This window comes from Gymnoscopelus microlampas (genome assembly GCF_963454915.1).
Source record: "Gymnoscopelus microlampas genome assembly, chromosome: 6".
Lineage (NCBI taxonomy): Eukaryota > Metazoa > Chordata > Actinopteri > Myctophiformes > Myctophidae > Gymnoscopelus > Gymnoscopelus microlampas.
The window spans coordinates 55,306,346-55,325,729 of record NC_139943.1 but is presented as its reverse complement, the minus strand read 5'-3'; the positions used below and the strand labels follow the sequence as shown (position 1 = coordinate 55,325,729).

The following is a 19,384-nucleotide window of genomic DNA, read 5'->3' as shown; positions in this document are numbered from 1 at the left end:
GGGACAGAGGGACAGAGAGACAGAGAGACAGAGGGACAGAGGGACAGAGGGACAGAGAGGCAGAGAGACAGAGAGACAAAGAGGCAGAGAGACAGAGAGACAGAGAGAGAGGCAGAGAGACAGAGAGACAGAGAGAGAGACAGAGAGACAGAGAGACAGAGAGACAAAGAGGCAGAGAGACAGAGAGACAGAGAGACAGAGGGACAGAGGGACAGAGGGACAGAGAGACAGAGAGACAGAGGGACAGAGAGACAGAGAGACAGAGAGACAGAGGGACAGAGGGACAGAGGGACAGAGAGACAGAGAGACAGAGGGACAGAGAGACAGAGAGACAGAGAGACAGAGGGACAGAGAGACAGAGGGACAGAGAGACAGAGAGACAGAGGGACAGAGAGACAGAGAGACAGAGAGACAGAGGGACAGAGGGACAGAGGGACAGAGGGACAGAGGGACAGAGAGACAGAGGGACAGAGAGACAGAGGGACAGAGGGACAGAGAGACAGAGGGACAGAGGGACAGAGAGACAGAGGGACAGAGGGACAGAGAGACAGAGGGACAGAGAGACAGAGAGACAGAGGGACAGAGAGACAGAGGGACAGAGAGACAGAGGGACAGAGAGACAGAGAGACAGAGAGACAGAGGGACAGAGAGACAGAGGGACAGAGGGACAGAGAGACAGAGGGACAGAGGGACAGAGAGACAGAGGGACAGAGAGACAGAGAGACAGAGGGACAGAGAGACAGAGGGACAGAGAGACAGAGGGACAGAGAGACAGAGAGACAGAGAGACAGAGGGACAGAGAGACAGAGGGAAATTACATTAGCCCCTATATTTCAAATACAAAATAGCAGATCTACAGGCTCACGACGTGTCACGATGTGACGTCTTGTGAGCTCATAGATCTGCTATTTTCAATATTATTGATGTTTTTCGTTTTTGTCCAAATTAGCAATAGCAATGCATTGTTATTGAAAAGAAAATATACTTTGTAATTTGTACTTTGGAATACTTAAGTACATTTAAAAGCACGCATACCGCAGTAGACCTCAAGTACACGAAATATGAGCGAGCAACTTTCACCTAGTTAGTCGAGTAATATTTTCTTGACCAGGAGTATCTTTATCTACTTTGACTCAAGTTACTGCAGGGACTTGAGTACTTTTTTGTCCCAAACACCAACTGGGTTTGTCTCGTATCTCTGTATAAGGCAGCGTTTTGGCTGACATGCACATACAGGAAATACAGATCAGCTGCTCGGGGAACATGTGACGGTTCTTGTTTCTGGTGCTTTTTTTTCTTTCTTCGTTGTCCTCATCTTTAGTAACATATTTCTTGTAAAGAAGAACCACAAGTGTTACTAAGAAGGTCTGACCGGACGGAGGCACAGCCTGCTAGGAGGAAGTGGGTGCCTTGCCTTTGCCTGCCTGTCACCCTGCCAGCGTTTTATCAAAGTGTTGCAAGGCTCGTTCCCGCACTGCACTAACTTCACACACACACACACACTTTGTGTGTGTGTGTTCGTTTTGGGTGGCATGCAGAGGTGTAAAAGCAACAAAGTACATTTTCTCAAGTACTGTACTTAAGTACAATTTTGTGGTATTTTTTACTTTACTTGAGTATTTTATTTTTTATTTTAGTTTTAGTAACTACTTACTTTTTAGATTTCTTATTACAAAACATACATTAACCACTTCAGCCCTATATACATTTCGACCATTTGAAAATAGCCGATCTACAAGCTCACAATGCGTCGCATTGTGAGCTTGTAGATCGGCTATTTTCAAAAGATGTTTATACATTTGAAAACTTGAAATGGGACATTCTGCATAATGAGTACTTTTGGTACATTTTGATGCCAATACTTTTGTACCTTTACTCAAGAAATGTTGAATTCCGGACTTTTACTTGCAACAGAGTGCTTCTACATTGCAGTATTGATACTTTTACTTAAGTAAAACATTTGAGTACTTTTTCCACCACTGGTTGCATGTTGTTGCGGACAGAAAAACCCTGTTTTCTGAAACCAGCGAGGATTTGACGCGATGATGGTTCGCGTTGCAGCAACGTTGATGCTTGTAGAAACCGGCGCGTTGCAATAATGCGTCCGCCATGTGAACTTGTAGCTCGGCTGTTTTCGATAAACACCAGGAAACAAAGCTGCGTTTTGCGTTTCATTTGCTTCGTGGTGTCCTTCTCCTTCTCCTGAGCCTCTGACGTGGATAATTGGGCGAAATTATGTGAAAATGCAAGAAGAACTAAATGCACTTACTTGTGTTTTTCGGCCGCTATCAGTTTGGCTATAACAGGCGAGAGGAGAGATTATTAGGCAAACAGAGACCAGAGTTGGGAGGTGGCCATGTTGGATTGTTGTTGCATGCGTGACTAAGTTGCATGTGGTCCTCCTCTCTCTCTCTCTCTCTCTCTCTCTCTCTCTCTCTCTCTCTCTCTCTCTCTCTGTCTCTGTTGGGCTCTGAAAATGGCTGATCTACAAGCTCACAATGCGTCGCGCCATCAAGGCACCGCCAATATACATTTTAGTCGACTAAATCAACTGTAGATTTAGTCGACTATAATCTTATGATATTTAGTCAAACTAAAACTAGACAGAAACTAAAACATTTCAGATGACTAAAACATGACCAAAACTAAATGGAATTTTATTCAAAGGACTATGACTAAAACTAAATCAAAAGGTGCTGTCAGAATCAACACTGGTCCGGTAGGAGAAAGCCATCACAACAGAACCTCAAATCAAACGGTCTCACTCCTCCTGGATTAGTCATCCAACTCTTATGTCACACCCACACCCACTCTGCAGATCAACAGAGATGCACAGTACCAACACTGACAGTACAGCTCATATCTGAACATGACGCGCACGCACGCACCCGCACACACACACACACACACGCACACGCACTCCATTGCTGTCTGTCCCATATTACTAAGCGCAGTACATGTATTGTGAGGTCTCTGGTTCTGTGTGATCTGGATTCTATGTTGCTGAGAGGCGTTGACTTAACCCATTGAGACCTGAAGCCGATTTTACATGTCTCCTAAATCAAAGTTTTCTGAAAAACTTATGTTTCTTTATCAGTGGTGCTCAATCTTTTTCATGTCAAGAACCCCCAGAATTATATGTATTTGGCCGCGGACCCCCATCAAAATATTTTGTTCCAGGGGGTCCCAGAAGCAAAGATTTGAGTTAAAAATGTTCGCTTTAAAAATATATATATTCAAAGATTTGCACACATTTTCACGATTTTTCAAAAATAGCAGATATACAAGCTCATAGCGTGGCACCGAGTGCCGCGCTATGAGCTTGTATATCTGCTATTTTTGAATAGCCCAAAGTGTAAAATAATTTTTAACTCAAATCTAAAAATGACACAGTTCCAGGTCTTAATGGGTTAAAGGAGTACTTCAGCCATTTTCAACCTATCTTCATATAATTGGTTCTCACTAATGCTCACTATATGATGGTATACCATGTCTGTCTACTCACTCTGTGTCTCAGAGGAGGCCTTTGGACATGCAGCTCAGAAAGTTGCCTTCCAATGACGTCGTCGTTTGGTAGGTTTGGTCATTTCAAAACGAAATGTCAAACGTTTTCTTTTAAGTTGTTTCATTAATGCGAGAACAGTGGCTTCTATTTCAGCACGCTGACTTTCCAGGAAGAGAAAGGCTCTAGTTTCTAAAAGCGTGACTGAAATCCCCATCAATGATGTCACTGGTACGCAGGTTTTGTGAACGGTTCACAGGACCACCGATGAGATGCAGAACGAGAATTGTGCCATCTTAAAATGAACATTAGTAAGGACCAAATATATGAAGATGTGGTTGAAAACGTGTGAACTGTGTTCCAGTGTTGATTTCGTCCAACTAAAACTATGTCGAAAACATTTGGTTGACTACCTTTTTTTACTGACGAAAACTAAATAAAAACGAAGCTACGATGACTAAAACTAAGACTACATTTATTGACAATTTCGTCAATAAATAAAAACTAGACTAAAATGTTAGGGAGGGACGAGTGGAGAAGAGATCCAGTAGAACTAAAAGACAAGTCGTTTTGTTTGGTTGCGCCTGGGTGTTGCGCTCTGAAAATAGCAGATCTACAAGCTCACAACGCGTCGCAGCGCGACGCGTTGTGAGCTTGTAGATCGGCTATTTTCGGCATGCAACCAAATGTAAAATCAGCCATTACGACGGCATAAAGGTACCACCAAAATACATTTTAGTCGACAAAATCAACTGTAGATTTAGTCGACTATAATCTTATGATATTTAGTCGACTAAAACCAGACAAAAACGTAAACATTTCAGATGACTAAAGTATGACTAAAACCAAATGGAATTTTATTCAAAAGACTATGACTTAATCTAAATAAAAATGTGCTGTGTTCCAACCTGTGATCCAAACACTCCGTTGGGAATGGTTCAACACAAATCAGTCACATTTCTGTCAAACATGACAGGAGGTTTGGCACTAATATGCACAACACTATATGACATAAAACACAAGTTCACTGTGAATGCAGTGCCCGTGGCTGTGTTCCATTCGGATTATATAGATCTATAGATGACAGAACAAGTAGCACAGAGTTGGGGGTAAGCGCGGGTAAAGTGATTTAAGTGATATTTTTTGGGTTGAAACAAAACGTTTTTTGTTCAAAGGCTAAAGCGCTATATCATGATAGCAATCATTTCTATAGAGTGTTTGTTCAGTAACAGGAGTCTCCCTGTCTCTCCAGCTCTTTAATAAACAGAAAATACATTTTCAGGTGGGTGGCAAATCTTCAGCCAATCGGGAGAAAGTACCCATTTATCAGGTTCAATTTAGTAGTGTTCCAGTTCCAATTTTGTCTGCTCATTTATTTGTGTCATCACTTAAAATGTCACTTGTTTATCCCTGTATCCTGTGTGAGTTCTCTCTCCTGATTGGATAAAATTGGTATCGCGACCTGAAAATGCATTTTCTGTTTAATAAAGGGCCGGAGAGAATATGGAGACTCTGAACTACTGAACAAACACTCTATAGCAATGATTATTATACTATTATCAATACACAGAGCTATTTAACACTTATTTTAACCAAAGAATATCACTCACCCTACTTTTAAGACCTATATATTTCCCTGTTCCTTCTGTTGCCACAAATTACAGGGGAAATCCATCCGACACATCTGCGTCTGTTTCCTACTTCTGACAACGAGGCACAGAAGTTTCCAAGTGATAAATAATGAATGAGCTCGTCTCTGTCTTGAGTCGCAGACCGCGGATGTCGCACAAAGATCGGTGACCAATGCCTTGCCAACTGCCAGCAGTCTGTGTTGGTTGCGTATTCAACCAACACCACTTTTAATATTATTACTAGTCTTTAGTTTGGTACCTGTGCAACATGGCAGAGATTCAGAGAAGGCAGAGAGGTCTTCCTTTGAGTCAGTGGTTTTCAATCTTTTTTTCATATCAAGGTCCACTATTTATTCGGCATTTGAGCCACGGAACTACCGTTTGATGAGATTTAGACTCTCAGACACAAAACGTAGAATATTTTGTCATCGTTGGATAAGATTTTGTCTACAATTCCATGCTGTATTGATGTTGGTACCAATAGGAGAGATAAACAGGCAAACGTCGATCAAAAGAACAATTCTACATTCTCAAATTATGTAGACTTCTTGTAAATTAAGTAAACGCAGATGTTTAACAATAATTTAACTCTTGAGAGCACAAAATTTAATACATTTTACGCTCTCAAGAGTTAAAGATCTAATAAGGGTCCATTTGGTTACCAACTCTCCGTCGTTTGGCTGGGGACCACCTGGAACCCCCTCAAGGACCACCGGTGGTCCCCGCACCACTGGTTGAGAGCCACTGCTTTAAGTGGTGGAAGTATTCACATTATTTTTGGATTTGTTGGTGAAAGGAGTAAAAACATCACATTTAAAACTAGCCTATATATGCATCTCCAAGCCAAGCACGCTCCACTAGCTAGGCTTCAACCAAACTTAATGGTAATGAGCTGTAAAGGGGAGATATTGCGTATGTCATTCCTAGCAGTGGGGTTTTTATTGTCATAGTGCAAAAGTAATCTTAACGAGGTACTTTTTCCTCAGTAGGTGTTCCTGTAACGTAACTAATTACTTTTGAATGACGATAACGTTAACATTGCTACACTGCAGCACGAGACACTCTTCCAGAACTTTCTACTCTTTAACATTAAGACCTGGAACGCATCTGTGTCACTTTAGATTTCTTTGGCTATTCAAAAATAGCAGATATACAAGCTCATAGCGCGCCACCGAGTGCCGCGCTATGAGCTTGTATATCTGCTATTTTTCAAAATTCTTGATTTTTTTTTATTTTTTAAACTGTTCAAAAAACTGTTTAAAAAAACGTAGAATCGCCTCAGGTCTTAAACTGTTCAAAAAAAAAAGTCTCACCTGTCTTGCAACACGTTTTTCTTTTATCGCTTACTGCTATATGTGTGTCAATACACCTCAATGGAAAGAGGTGAAATAGTTGACCGGGTCATTGCCATTTACTGCATTCCTGTCTTTCTCTCTCTCTCTCTCACACACACACATACACACACACACACGCACACGCACAAGCACACGCGCACACACACACACACACACACACACACACACACACGCACACGCACGCACGCACACGCACACGCACACGCACAAGCACACACGCACTCACGCACGCACACACACACACACACACACACACACACACACACACACACACACACACACACACACACACACACACACACACGCACACGCACACGCACACGCACACGCACACACTCATTCCATATCTCCTTAGCCTAACCCCAAGTCTTATTTATTTATACATTCCGTAAAATTCAATTTGAGGACATCAATTTGGTCCCCAATTAGACAACATTCCTCACATAGGCCATGTTTACACACCCATAACACACGCGCGCGCGCGCACGCACGCACGCACGCACGCACGCACGCACGCACGCACGCACGCACGCACGCACGCACGCACGCACGCACGCACACAGACAGACAGACAGACAGACAGACAGACAGACAGACAGACAGACAGACAGACAGACAGACAGACAGACAGACAGACAGACAGACAGACAGACAGACAGACAGACAGACAGACAGACAGACAGACAGACAGACAGACAGACAGACTCGGGGGAAAGTCCCTAGAGGTCACCTGTCTTGCTGTCAGGGCCAGTCTAACAGTCTACAACCTAATAACGGTGTCTTTGCTACACCGTTGGAGTCCTCACTGTTCATTTCACGCTGACTGTGTGCATTTGGTTACATGTTGTGTACATTCTAGCCTGGAGTGTCATTTGGGGTCTCTGAGGGATGGCATTTGACACCCCGTATATAGTGTTCACTTTTTACCGTAAATTGATGATCCATGATTTGGAGTACAGTCAAACACCTTGTCTAACACGATAACACATAACTTATAATCTATCTATCTATCTATCTATCTATCTATCTATCTATCTATCTATCTATCTATCTGTCTGTCTGTCTGTCTGTCTGTCTGTCTGTCTGTCTGTCTGTCTGTCTGTCTGTCTGTCTGTCTGTCTGTCTGTCTGTCTGTCTGTCTGTCTGTCTGTCTGTCTGTCTGTCTGTGAATGAACAGACCATTTTTTGTTGTGCAGACGTAGCCTTAATGCTTTCAGAATTTATTCTAATTTAACATGTTCTCTCCCCAATCTCCCCCCCCCCTCTCTCTCTCTCTCTCTCTTTCTCTCTCTCTCTCTCTAAGGAGTGGGAGCTGGTGGTGTTGGGTAAGTTGAAGTGGAACCTGGCAGCGGTCACTCCCAACGACTTCATCGAGCACATCGTGCGGAAGCTGCCGCTTCCAGAGGATAAGCTAGCGCTCATACGCAAACACGTCCAGACGTTCATCGCCCTCTGCGCCACAGGTAAGGAGGACGCCCGCCGACCCCCCCGAAATAATCAGCGGTGCCCCCCCCCCCTTCCCCCCAACCCTGACAAACACTTGGAATTGTAGAAGTTGAGGCGGTATACAGTTTGTCTGACTCTGTTCCACAAAAGAATATTGTGAAAATAGCAGATCTAGGCTCTATACAGAGCATTTACAATTTCACAATTTGTACCTCTTTCTTAGGTAATATTTGACAATTTGGCCAGTGTTTGACCATTTTTAACCCATTAAGACCTGGAACTGTGTCATTTTTAGATTTGAGCTAAAAAGCATTATTTTACACTTTGGGCTATTCAAAAATAGTAGATCTACAAGCTCATAGCGCGGCACCGAGTGATGAGCTTGTAGATCTACTATTTTTGAAAATTTGTGAAAATGTGTGCAAATCTTTGAATATAAATATTTTTAAAGCGAACATTTTTAACTCAAATCTGTGCTTCTGGGGGTCCCTGGAACAACATAATTTGATGGGGGTCCACAGTCAAATACATATAATTCTGGGGGTCCTTGACATGAAAAAGATTGAGCACCACTGATATAGAAATATACGTTTTTCAGAAAACAGTTTTTTTAGGAGACATGTAGAATCGGCTTCAGGTCTCAATGGGTTAAAAGGCATTGAATTGTCACTTTAGACGTGTGCAGATACACTCATACTGTATGATGGTGTGTTTACTGTTGAGTGAGAAAACAATGTTGCACGTTAAGCTAATCATCTGGGGACCGGCCCCCCGGCAGAGGTAGAAAAAAGTGCTAAAATGATTTACTTAAGTAAAAGTATCAATACTGCAATGTAGAAGTAACTCTGTTGCAAGTAAAAGTCCGGAATTAAAAATGTACTTGAGTAAAAGTACAAAAGCATTGGTATCAAAATGTACTTAAAGTACCAAAAGTAGAAGTACTGAAATGTTTGAAAATAGCCGATCTACAAGCTTGTAGATCGGCTATTTTCAAATAGCCTAGGTATAAAATAGGGTTAAAGTGGTTAATGTATGTTTTATAATGTAATACTTTATATCTGCAAAGTAACTAGTAACTAATGTTTTCAAATAATTGTAGTGGAGTACAATATTTGCCTCTGAACTGTGGTGGAGTAGAAGTAGAAGTATAGACAATTGGAAATACTCCAGTAAAGTAAAAGTACCTCGAAATTGTACTTAAGTACAGTACTTGAGTAAATGTACTTAGTTACTTTACCCCTGTCTGTTACGTTGGCGTGTGAACCACAAAGATCAATCGATATTGATCCAAAAATGTATGGATCCCCCCTAAAAAATATTGCTGTACAAAGGTCAATGTCATAGTCCTAGCTGTTGGGTGAAAACCTTGTAAGTCCAAAACAATTCCTTTAGCCTTTACAAAAAACAACCTGTGTTTCATTGGATCCAATGTAGTTATTATTTAGTCTCAAGCTCTTTTTAATAGTTATTAGTGGTTAAACATTTATAAAACCCACACTGTGAGCTTGTGGATCGTCTATTTTTGATATTTTTGAATGAGTGAAATCATTCAAAAATAGCAAAAACAGCCTTGTGGATCTATTTTTTGGGTGACACTGATGTACGACAAAGTAAGGGCATTAATTTACAAAGGAAAAAAGATAAATATGAAGATACAAGGTTTCTGCCTGACGACACTGAAGATACAGAACTGATGTTACTTCTTTTTTTTTCTCCTTCTGGGTGTCGAGTGTTGCGACAGAGTGACAAGACAGCGTTTCACACGCATCAGCTGCCAAGTCAAACAGGGTGACGGATTCTTGCATCAACACAAGTTCCTTGTGTCGCAAAAGCATCCTAATCCTTCAGCCCTTCTTCTTTCAGCAGCGAATCAAGAAAAACCCTCCCTGTTGTAACAGCGACATGCAGCAACAACATCTTTGCTCGGCTGGCCCGGGACGGGACGGGCCGGGCCAGTCGCGGCGCGTCGCTGAACCTTTCCAGCGAGGACAAGCGTTGTTATACCTTTCCGTGTGAAAGTGTTCCTTCCGCCAAAACGTTTCGGTGGTTTGGAAGACACATCTTGGCATTTAGTCTCGTTTTGTCTTTTAACCCGTTACGACCGGGAACGCAGCTCTGTCATTTTTTTTTATATCTTTGGGCTATTCAGAAATAGCAGATATACAAGCTCATAGCGCGGCATGAGCTTGTAGATCTGCTATCTTTGGGGGGGAAATCGTGGAAAATGTTTGCAAATTGTTTTAAAGCGAACATGTGTAACTCCAATCTTTCTTTCTGGGGATTCTGCAAATGTCTTCTAAATCCCTAACAGTTTTTTGAAAAAAACTATGTTTCTATAATATCAGTGGTTCTCAAAAATATTTGGCCACGGACCCCCATCTCAAAATATTTTGTTCCAGAGACCCCCAGAAGTTGTAAGAGAGAAAAAAATGTTCGCTTAAAAATAAATAAAAAAAATCACGATTTTGCAAAAAAATTGCAGAAATACAAGCTCATAGCGCGGCACTCGGTGCCGCGCTATGAGCTTGTAGATCTGCTATTTTTTTAATATAGCCAAAGAAATCTAAAAATGACACACAGATGCGTTCCCGGTCTTAATGGCTTAACACTTCTTCTTGTCATCGCGTCATGTCTCATCATCCCGGAGCTGTTTTGGAATGCGGTCGCATTTTAAAAAAAAGGTCGTATCAGACAGGCCTTTTTTTTTTTCTCTTCGCAAGAGCATCCAGTAACAACTTCAAACGGCTTTGGTTTGGCTTGGAGGGGGGGGGGGGGGCTGGGGGGGCATTCCCATGTCACACACACACACACAGGACGGAGGAGAGGAGGAATGGACATGGGGGGCTTGGGGTGGGGTGGGCCATTGTGTCGGCTGCTCTCGAGGTGAATTGTTCCCTGTGAGATCAAACATCCAGGCAGGTCGTAGGAGGGAGCGGGAGAGGGAGGGAGAGAGAGAGAGAGAGAGAGAGAGAGAGAGAGAGAGAGAGAGAGCCATACATACATACAGTACACACATACACACACAGACACACACGCACGCACGCACGCACGCACACACGCACGCACACGCACACACACACACACACACACACACACACACACACACACACACACACACACACACACACACACACACACACACACACACACACACACACACACACATACAGTATGGAGAGGAAGATGGGAGTTAACAGCCAGAGGACTGTATTGTTTTCACAATGCCAAACGCTGAACCATGCATGTCTTGTTTTCATGTCTCCTAGCCCTCCCCTCCATTTCTCCCTCTCTCCTCTCTCTCTTCTCCACCCAGTAACAGCTGGAGGGCACAGTGACTTTCCCATGAGGGGAGAATCTCTGTGAGGCAGGTTTCTCCGGCTTGTCTCTCTCTCTCTCTCCCCTCCTCCTCCTCCTCCTCTCATCCTTACAAACTAAAGTGAAACTGACCCCACACACCAGACATTACCCCTTATCCCCCAACCCAAATGGCCGCTTGCGGGTGGGTGTGTAAGGGGTCCATTTGGTTTCATTTGTACACTCTCAGAGTTATGATGGTCCTTGAAAATCTAAAAGTTTGAGAACCACTGTGCTACACTAAATGGAACATTAGTATCATTGGTAACACCTGTTAAGGAAGTAGGGAAGGGGCCCAATTTCTTTCCAATATGGCTGCTGTGCATAGAGCCTCGTAGACGGCCGACAAAGCCGGATGCACCACGGTGGATTCGAACCCACAACCTCCGTGACCCCACTTTGTAGAACCACTGCAATAGGCGTACTTTTCCAGGCCAGAAGAAGGCCTGATGGGTCCTTTGTTTCGTACCGTCTGAGACGAGACATCATCGTAGCTAAAATAACTTTTTGTTGTGCAAAAACGTGCAACACTGCCGGGCAAATCACTCCCTGGAGGGGGGGGGTCCTAGAGGTGGTTCCAAGGGGGTCCCCACGGCAAAATGAGTTAACTCATCCAGTGCCACATCTAAGACGTCACGTGGCCTGACGCCCCGTGCGCCACATGATGTCTAAGACGTCATTTTTTGGGGGGGAAAAACATGTTCAGAACCCAAGATACAGTATGATGATTTGAAGATTTGCTGCTCCATTCACCCCCGGGCAGGGGTGCCAGGGGTTCCCTGGCACAAAATATTGTCAGACGGGGATATGCCGGCCAAAATTACTGTATATATTAATTTTGGGGATCGTTGAAATGAAAACGTTTAAGAATCAGTCGTCAAACCCCCCCAGCATCCGTTTCTTCAAATAGCAGATCTACAAGCTTTATACAACGCGTTGCGCACGCGGTTGCGGCGATCGGTGCCCCCAGTGGACAAGATCGGTGTGTGTGTGGAACGACAGCGTCTTTTTCCCCCCGCATTTTCACACCTCCTAATTGGCGCCAGTGGACCGATTAGCATGAGTAACGATAGTTGTCTTTTTTTCCACGTCTTCTCACCTCCCTATAATTGGAGCCAGTGGACAAATTAACTTGAGGAACGACAGTCGTCTGTTCTCCTAATTCATACCAGCGGACATGAGAATGACAGTTGTCTTATTCCCCGAGCAAACGTTGTGAAAGAACTCTGTGCGTTTGCACTTTGGCCTTAATTGCTTCAATGAGGCGGTGGAAATGGATTTACGACGTTTCGACGGAGGAGGAGAACTCGGTTCTCTTGACATTTCGTTGCTCTGGATTAGCGAACGGCCCCGTTTGTCTGTGATGCCGCTCTGTCTGAGAGAAAGAGAGAGAGAGATGGGGAGAGTCAACAATTTGTTGCATCTGAAGATCTCTGGGAATTCTAAACCCCATTTGTGGAACTTTCCCGGTCGTAAATCTGCAACGTTATCAGATGAGAATCCTTCCTTAAGCCATTCAGACCGGGAACGCATCTGTTGTAACCACTTTATACGTTGGGCTATTCAAAAATAGCAGATCTACAAGCTCATATGAAATTGTAGATCTGCTATTTTTGAAAAATCTTGAACAGTTGAATAAAAATATATATATATATTTGAATATATATATATATATATATATATATATATATATATATATATATGCACCACGGTGGATTCGAACCCACAACCTCCGTGACCCCACTTTGTAGAACCACTGCAATAGGCGTACTTTTCCAGGCCAGAAGAAGGCCTGATGGGTCCTTTGTTTCGTACCGTCTGAGACGAGACATCATCGTAGCTAAAATAACTTTTTGTTGTGCAAAAACGTGCAACACTGCCGGGCAAATCACTCCCTGGAGGGGGGGGGTCCTAGAGGTGGTTCCAAGGGGGTCCCCACGGCAAAATGAGTTAACTCATCCAGTGCCACATCTAAGACGTCACGTGGCCTGACGCCCCGTGCGCCACATGATGTCTAAGACGTCATTTTTTGGGGGGGAAAAACATGTTCAGAACCCAAGATACAGTATGATGATTTGAAGATTTGCTGCTCCATTCACCCCCGGGCAGGGGTGCCAGGGGTTCCCTGGCACAAAATATTGTCAGACGGGGATATGCCGGCCAAAATTACTGTATATATTAATTTTGGGGATCGTTGAAATGAAAACGTTTAAGAATCAGTCGTCAAACCCCCCCAGCATCCGTTTCTTCAAATAGCAGATCTACAAGCTTTATACAACGCGTTGCGCACGCGGTTGCGGCGATCGGTGCCCCCAGTGGACAAGATCGGTGTGTGTGTGGAACGACAGCGTCTTTTTCCCCCCGCATTTTCACACCTCCTAATTGGCGCCAGTGGACCGATTAGCATGAGTAACGATAGTTGTCTTTTTTTCCACGTCTTCTCACCTCCCTATAATTGGAGCCAGTGGACAAATTAACTTGAGGAACGACAGTCGTCTGTTCTCCTAATTCATACCAGCGGACATGAGAATGACAGTTGTCTTATTCCCCGAGCAAACGTTGTGAAAGAACTCTGTGCGTTTGCACTTTGGCCTTAATTGCTTCAATGAGGCGGTGGAAATGGATTTACGACGTTTCGACGGAGGAGGAGAACTCGGTTCTCTTGACATTTCGTTGCTCTGGATTAGCGAACGGCCCCGTTTGTCTGTGATGCCGCTCTGTCTGAGAGAAAGAGAGAGAGAGATGGGGAGAGTCAACAATTTGTTGCATCTGAAGATCTCTGGGAATTCTAAACCCCATTTGTGGAACTTTCCCGGTCGTAAATCTGCAACGTTATCAGATGAGAATCCTTCCTTAAGCCATTCAGACCGGGAACGCATCTGTTGTAACCACTTTATACGTTGGGCTATTCAAAAATAGCAGATCTACAAGCTCATATGAAATTGTAGATCTGCTATTTTTGAAAAATCTTGAACAGTTGAATAAAAATATATATATATATTTGAATATATATATATATATATATATATATATATATATATATATATATATATAAAGGAAACATTTGTAACTCAAATCTTTGCTTCTGGTGAACAACATATTTTCAGATGGGGGTCTGTGGCCAAATGCATATAATTTTGGGGGTCCTTGACATGAAAAAAGTTTGAGAACCGCTGATATAGAAACATACGTTTTTCAAAAAACTGTTAGGATTTTAGGAAGACATTTGTAGTAGCAAAGATTTGAGTAAAAAAAAATCGCTTTAAAAAAAAATATATATATATATTCAAAGATTTGCACAAATCTTCCCAAAAATTAGCAGATCTACAAGCTCATAGCGTGGCACTCGGTGCCTCGCTATGAGCTTGTAGATCTGCTATTTTTGAATAGCCCAAAGAAATCTTAAAATGACACAGATGCGTTCCCAGGTCTTAATGGTTTAAGGCTCCTCTCAGCTGCAGAAACCCCGGAGCTGAGAGAAGGTACGAGCAGCGGAAACATCAGGAGAGAACAGCGGGTCTCTCTGCAGGAAAACGATATTCCGCCGAGAATACTTTAGGGGCGGATTCAGACTATGGTCCCGGGTGCGCACCCCGGACCACTTGGCAGATGTCGTGATAGTGTGAACGTTGCGTATCGTTCCTCGGAGCGGATCGCCGTACCGTACCCGGGACCGCGAGGTCGTCTCCGGGTCCGGATCATGCGTGCTCGACGCCACAATTTCCCCTTGGGGATTAATAAAGTATTTCTCTCAGAGTACGGAACGCTGCAATGTGAATCCATCCGTACCAACAGAAGGAAAGTGGACTGCTAATCATATATCATACGACACATTATTTTAGCTAGGTTGTACCTCATAGTTCTACTGGAATGTTGACAAGAAATAATAATCCCGCTAGTGTTTGAGTAGCGCGAGCTGTGAAAAAACATAAACAAAAAAAACACATGTGTAGCGAACGCTGCCGCTAGGATAAATATACCAAGGATTAGTCTGTGACGTCACTGCTAAAATACCACGGATGCGAAATTTTAGAACCACTGACGTAGAAACATACGTTTTTTCAAAAAACTGTTTAGAAGACATTTTGTAGAATCGGAACCTCAGGCCTCAATGGGTTAATCGTATGACGGTGTCGGTGGGAGAATCTATAGCCGACATCGCAGCGAAGACGCGGTGTGAGCGTAGATTTACACCCAGTGTAAATCGAGCCTTTTAGACTAGGCAGAATTTCAGAAAATGTGCTTGTATAAAATGCTGAAGGCATTTCGTGTTTATTTTTGGTATACAACATTTCTAGGGGTATTAAGGGGTGCTGAATCCAAATCTGCTGTATACCCAGCGCAAAAATGCCAATTAAGGCCTCAAAATTGAGAAATTCAACATGGCCGCCAGCGCCAGGACCTCTTTCCAAAAAAACAGGTGCTAAACCCACATTCTTTATTCTACTGACATGAAACTTTGCACAGAACATCTGCACTTATGGGGGAAGAAAGTAGGAATATAGCTGGGGTGCAACCATGAGAGTAACAGGGTGTTTTTGACTGTCTAACTGTAATCTTTGTATAGGCGAGGATACAAAAATGACATTTCTTCAGTGTTTGCAGGAATACTATAGCAAAGAATCATGGCACTTTTCCATACAAGTCAACCATGAGGATTCCAATTCTGACACAATTTTAATTGTAAGACCTCGTTTTGACTCCGAAATTCAAGATGGCCGACATCCAGTAGAGTAAAAACTTATACCCAGGGGGCAAAGGGGGGTATGCTGCATTTGCCCTGCCATAAAAGGTTGGCCACCAGAAATAATATCTATGACCCAGTAGGATCACAACCTATATGGACAACCCGGTCACCTTGCTGCTGGAAATCCAATATGGCCGCCTCAATATTATCAGAAAATAGCTTTGGCAATAACTTTTGAACCAGATGGGCTAGAAATAAAAACTTGGTGTCTATTTCATGGTTTCAGAGCATGAGAAACTCAATGGAATACTTATCTTTATGATTGGGTGTGTCTGGACCTTTCATTTGCATATTTCCAAGATGGACGCCACGCGAAAATGAGTTTTACTATGACTTTTACAGTGACAGCTGACTGTTATGGCAAAAAGTCTGCTTTTTAAGCAATATGAACACATTTGGTCAGTTTGAGCTTTAATTTATATGTTGTCAATATGGCTGCAGTCATAAATAATGTATGGTATTACATTTTCCCTCAGATTTATTGATTTATAGATCTATAGTTGTGGGGATGATTGCAGAGAAAAATCGGAGAAAAAGCCCACAATTTATCTTATGTATCATTTTAATAAAGTAAATACAATATAAACAGACACATGCACACTCCAAGACTTGCCAAAAACTTCAACTTTAGGGCGATACAAATTAACATAGTGGTATGCATTCAAGTAACATAACAAAAGATAGACTACTTAGTGACAAATAGAGTAAAGGCGGAGTTGAGGTTGCCTACAAAAGGTTCATTTTGACCTCTATGGTGATGTCTTGCCTGCTTCTAAAGCCAATGATACTATGGTACAATGCTATTCACTGTCACTGTTGTCATGTGTTGCACTGATCCTGCTGCATCGTGTCTCCAGTCCCTGGCAACGGCATCCTAAGTAGCATGGAATTGCCTTCTTTGCACGGGAACAGTTTTTCTGGCAGCCTTTGATACAGTTGCATGATATTGCCTTGTTCATTGACACAGGCCAGGCTGGCTCGGTAGATGCAAGGGGGACTGCATTGCTAGCACTGAGAGACCATCCATACTCTGTGAAAGAAGGAATATCCGGCTTGGCGATATGTGCACATTTATCTATTATGGTTGCTAGAACAGCTCTTCTCAGGTGCAGGTCAAAGGCATTCTCTGTCGGGGGCAGCAGCTTTAAGAGGGTTGATCTATTATTGAGGAACTTGTACACTCTAAGCTTACTCAGGTCAAAATCCTCCTGGTGGTCCGCTTTGGATGTATATACAGCAATTGTGAGGTCTCGTGCCTGATTGATGGACGTCATCTGAGAGGGAATCATAAGAGTGTTCACCAAACTCCTCAAGTGCAGAGATCCAGACGCATGATGGCCTTGAACCATGCCTTCTTCCCAGTGAAGAAGGGATAGCTGGTGCTACAGTATCTCTGCCACTTAAACTATGGATAAAGGGCAGGGCACGACACTGTGCGAGCCCCAGTGCTGATACCATTTGATGGATAGGAAGGTATGAATTTTGCTCTGTTCTCACCCACAGCTCTGGAAGGCATCTGAGATGGGTTGCTGCATAGTAAAGGCACATGATGATGATGTCTGTGTCATTGGCATGGATGACAACTCTGTCAACTTTGTCATTCTGGACACTGTACAGGGTGTGGAGTATTATTCTTGTATCAGCCTCCTGTTGTGTGGATTCTAGTGCAGGGACATCTTCAATAGACCCCTCCTTGATCACCACACTCCTTGTCTCTTCTTTAAACCCCCCACCCAGGTAAAGATGTGTTGGACCAAGGGCCGACTTAAGTTTCACATTTTCACACCATTCGTCACAGAGGAAACTCAATAGGTTTGCCTTGTTAGCTGACACAGCAAAAAACTCCTGAGGATCTGGAGCTGTGTAATGCATACTGACTTCATATTCTTTGGTAGGTTTTGGTCAAGCATACAGTATCTGTGTTCTTGCTCAGCTGTCTTAAGACTAGGTCCACTGTACCGGTCAAAACAGAAGTGAATGATCTCTGTGCCAGCAGGCACATCATTCAACAGCAGACGTTGGTATCGTTCAGCGATTGTTCCAAATGCTTCACCTTTCAGGAACGACCAATGGCGCATGGCATACATGGCATCAATAACTACTGCTGTTTTTATGTCTTCTGTAGGCAGGTCAGGGATGCATGCAACTTTGGTCTCCTCTTTCAGGACCTTAACAAGGCTTGCCTTGGTACCTGTTCTCATCCTGCCATCTTCCTGGAAGAGGGAAGGGGGGAAGTCACTGCACTCGTGGTTGCCTATAAAGTCAACAAGGTTGAGTTCTCCACCACTGGCTATGATTTGGGTCATGCGCAGGAGGGCAGTAATTTCATTGCTCTTGCAGGTGCTGAGGTTTTCCCCTTAGATTTTGTGTTTTGAGTGTAGAAAGTGTTAAAGGGATATTTCACTTTCAAAAAAACTTTTGGTCATTTTATGGTCTACTCAGGCTTTAGTGAGCCCTCCAGACCGTTTTTAAGTTGCTTTATTCAGTATTTAGATATTTGATATTCATTTTACCAGCCACGCCCCCTTCCCTATACAAACCCATTATAACTTAAAACTCAATTTTTAACCTGTTTAACCATCAAAAACACCCGTCCTTGGTTCTGGTGACTCACCCTGCCCTCCTAATGCGTGAGGGGGCCATGTTTTTTTGATTACTTTTTTCATTTATTTTTAATATATTTTTTTGGAAAATGAAAAAATTAAATACAAAAAATATATATTAAAAATAAATGAAAAAAGTAATAAAAAAAACACGGCCCCCTCACGCATTAGGAGGGCAGGGTGAGTCACCAGAACCAAGGACGGGTGTTTTTGATGGTTAAACAGGTTAAAAATTGAGTTTTAAGTTATAATGGGTTTGTATAGGAAGGGGGCGTGGCTGGTAAAATGAATATCAAATATCTAAATACTGAATAAAGCAACTTAAAAACGGTCTGGAGGGCTCACTAAAGCCTGAGTAGACCATAAAATGACCAAAAGTTTTTTTGAAAGTGAAATATCCCTTTAAGCTTCATTATGCTTGTCTTCTTCTGTTCACTGGACAGTGACTCACACAGTGCCTTCAGACCCAGTTCTTTCACACTCATCAAGTCGTCCTTGACTGTGGAATCAGCACACTGTCCTGTAGATATGTTGATCATGGATGATGTGCTCACTGTAAATGGGCTAGTCTCCACTGCTGCCTTAACTACCATCTCTGCATCCCGGATTACACGACTCTGACATATAAATTAAAGCTCAAACTGACCAAATGTGTTCATATTACTTAAAAAGCAGACTTTTTGCCATAACAGTCAGCTGTCACTGTAAAAGTCATAGTAAAACTCATTTTCGCGTGGCGTCCATCT

General features: G+C 43.0%; 1 protein-coding gene across 1 annotated transcript in view; it reads left to right on the top strand.

Moving 5' to 3' along the window:
* Window positions 1-19,384, top strand: part of ccnd2a (cyclin D2, a) — a 53,323-nt gene that overhangs the window by 5,245 nt on the left and 28,694 nt on the right. The window contains 1 exon segment of the mRNA XM_084061093.1: window positions 7,792-7,951. Coding sequence (XP_083917219.1) covers window positions 7,792-7,951 — 160 coding nt within the window.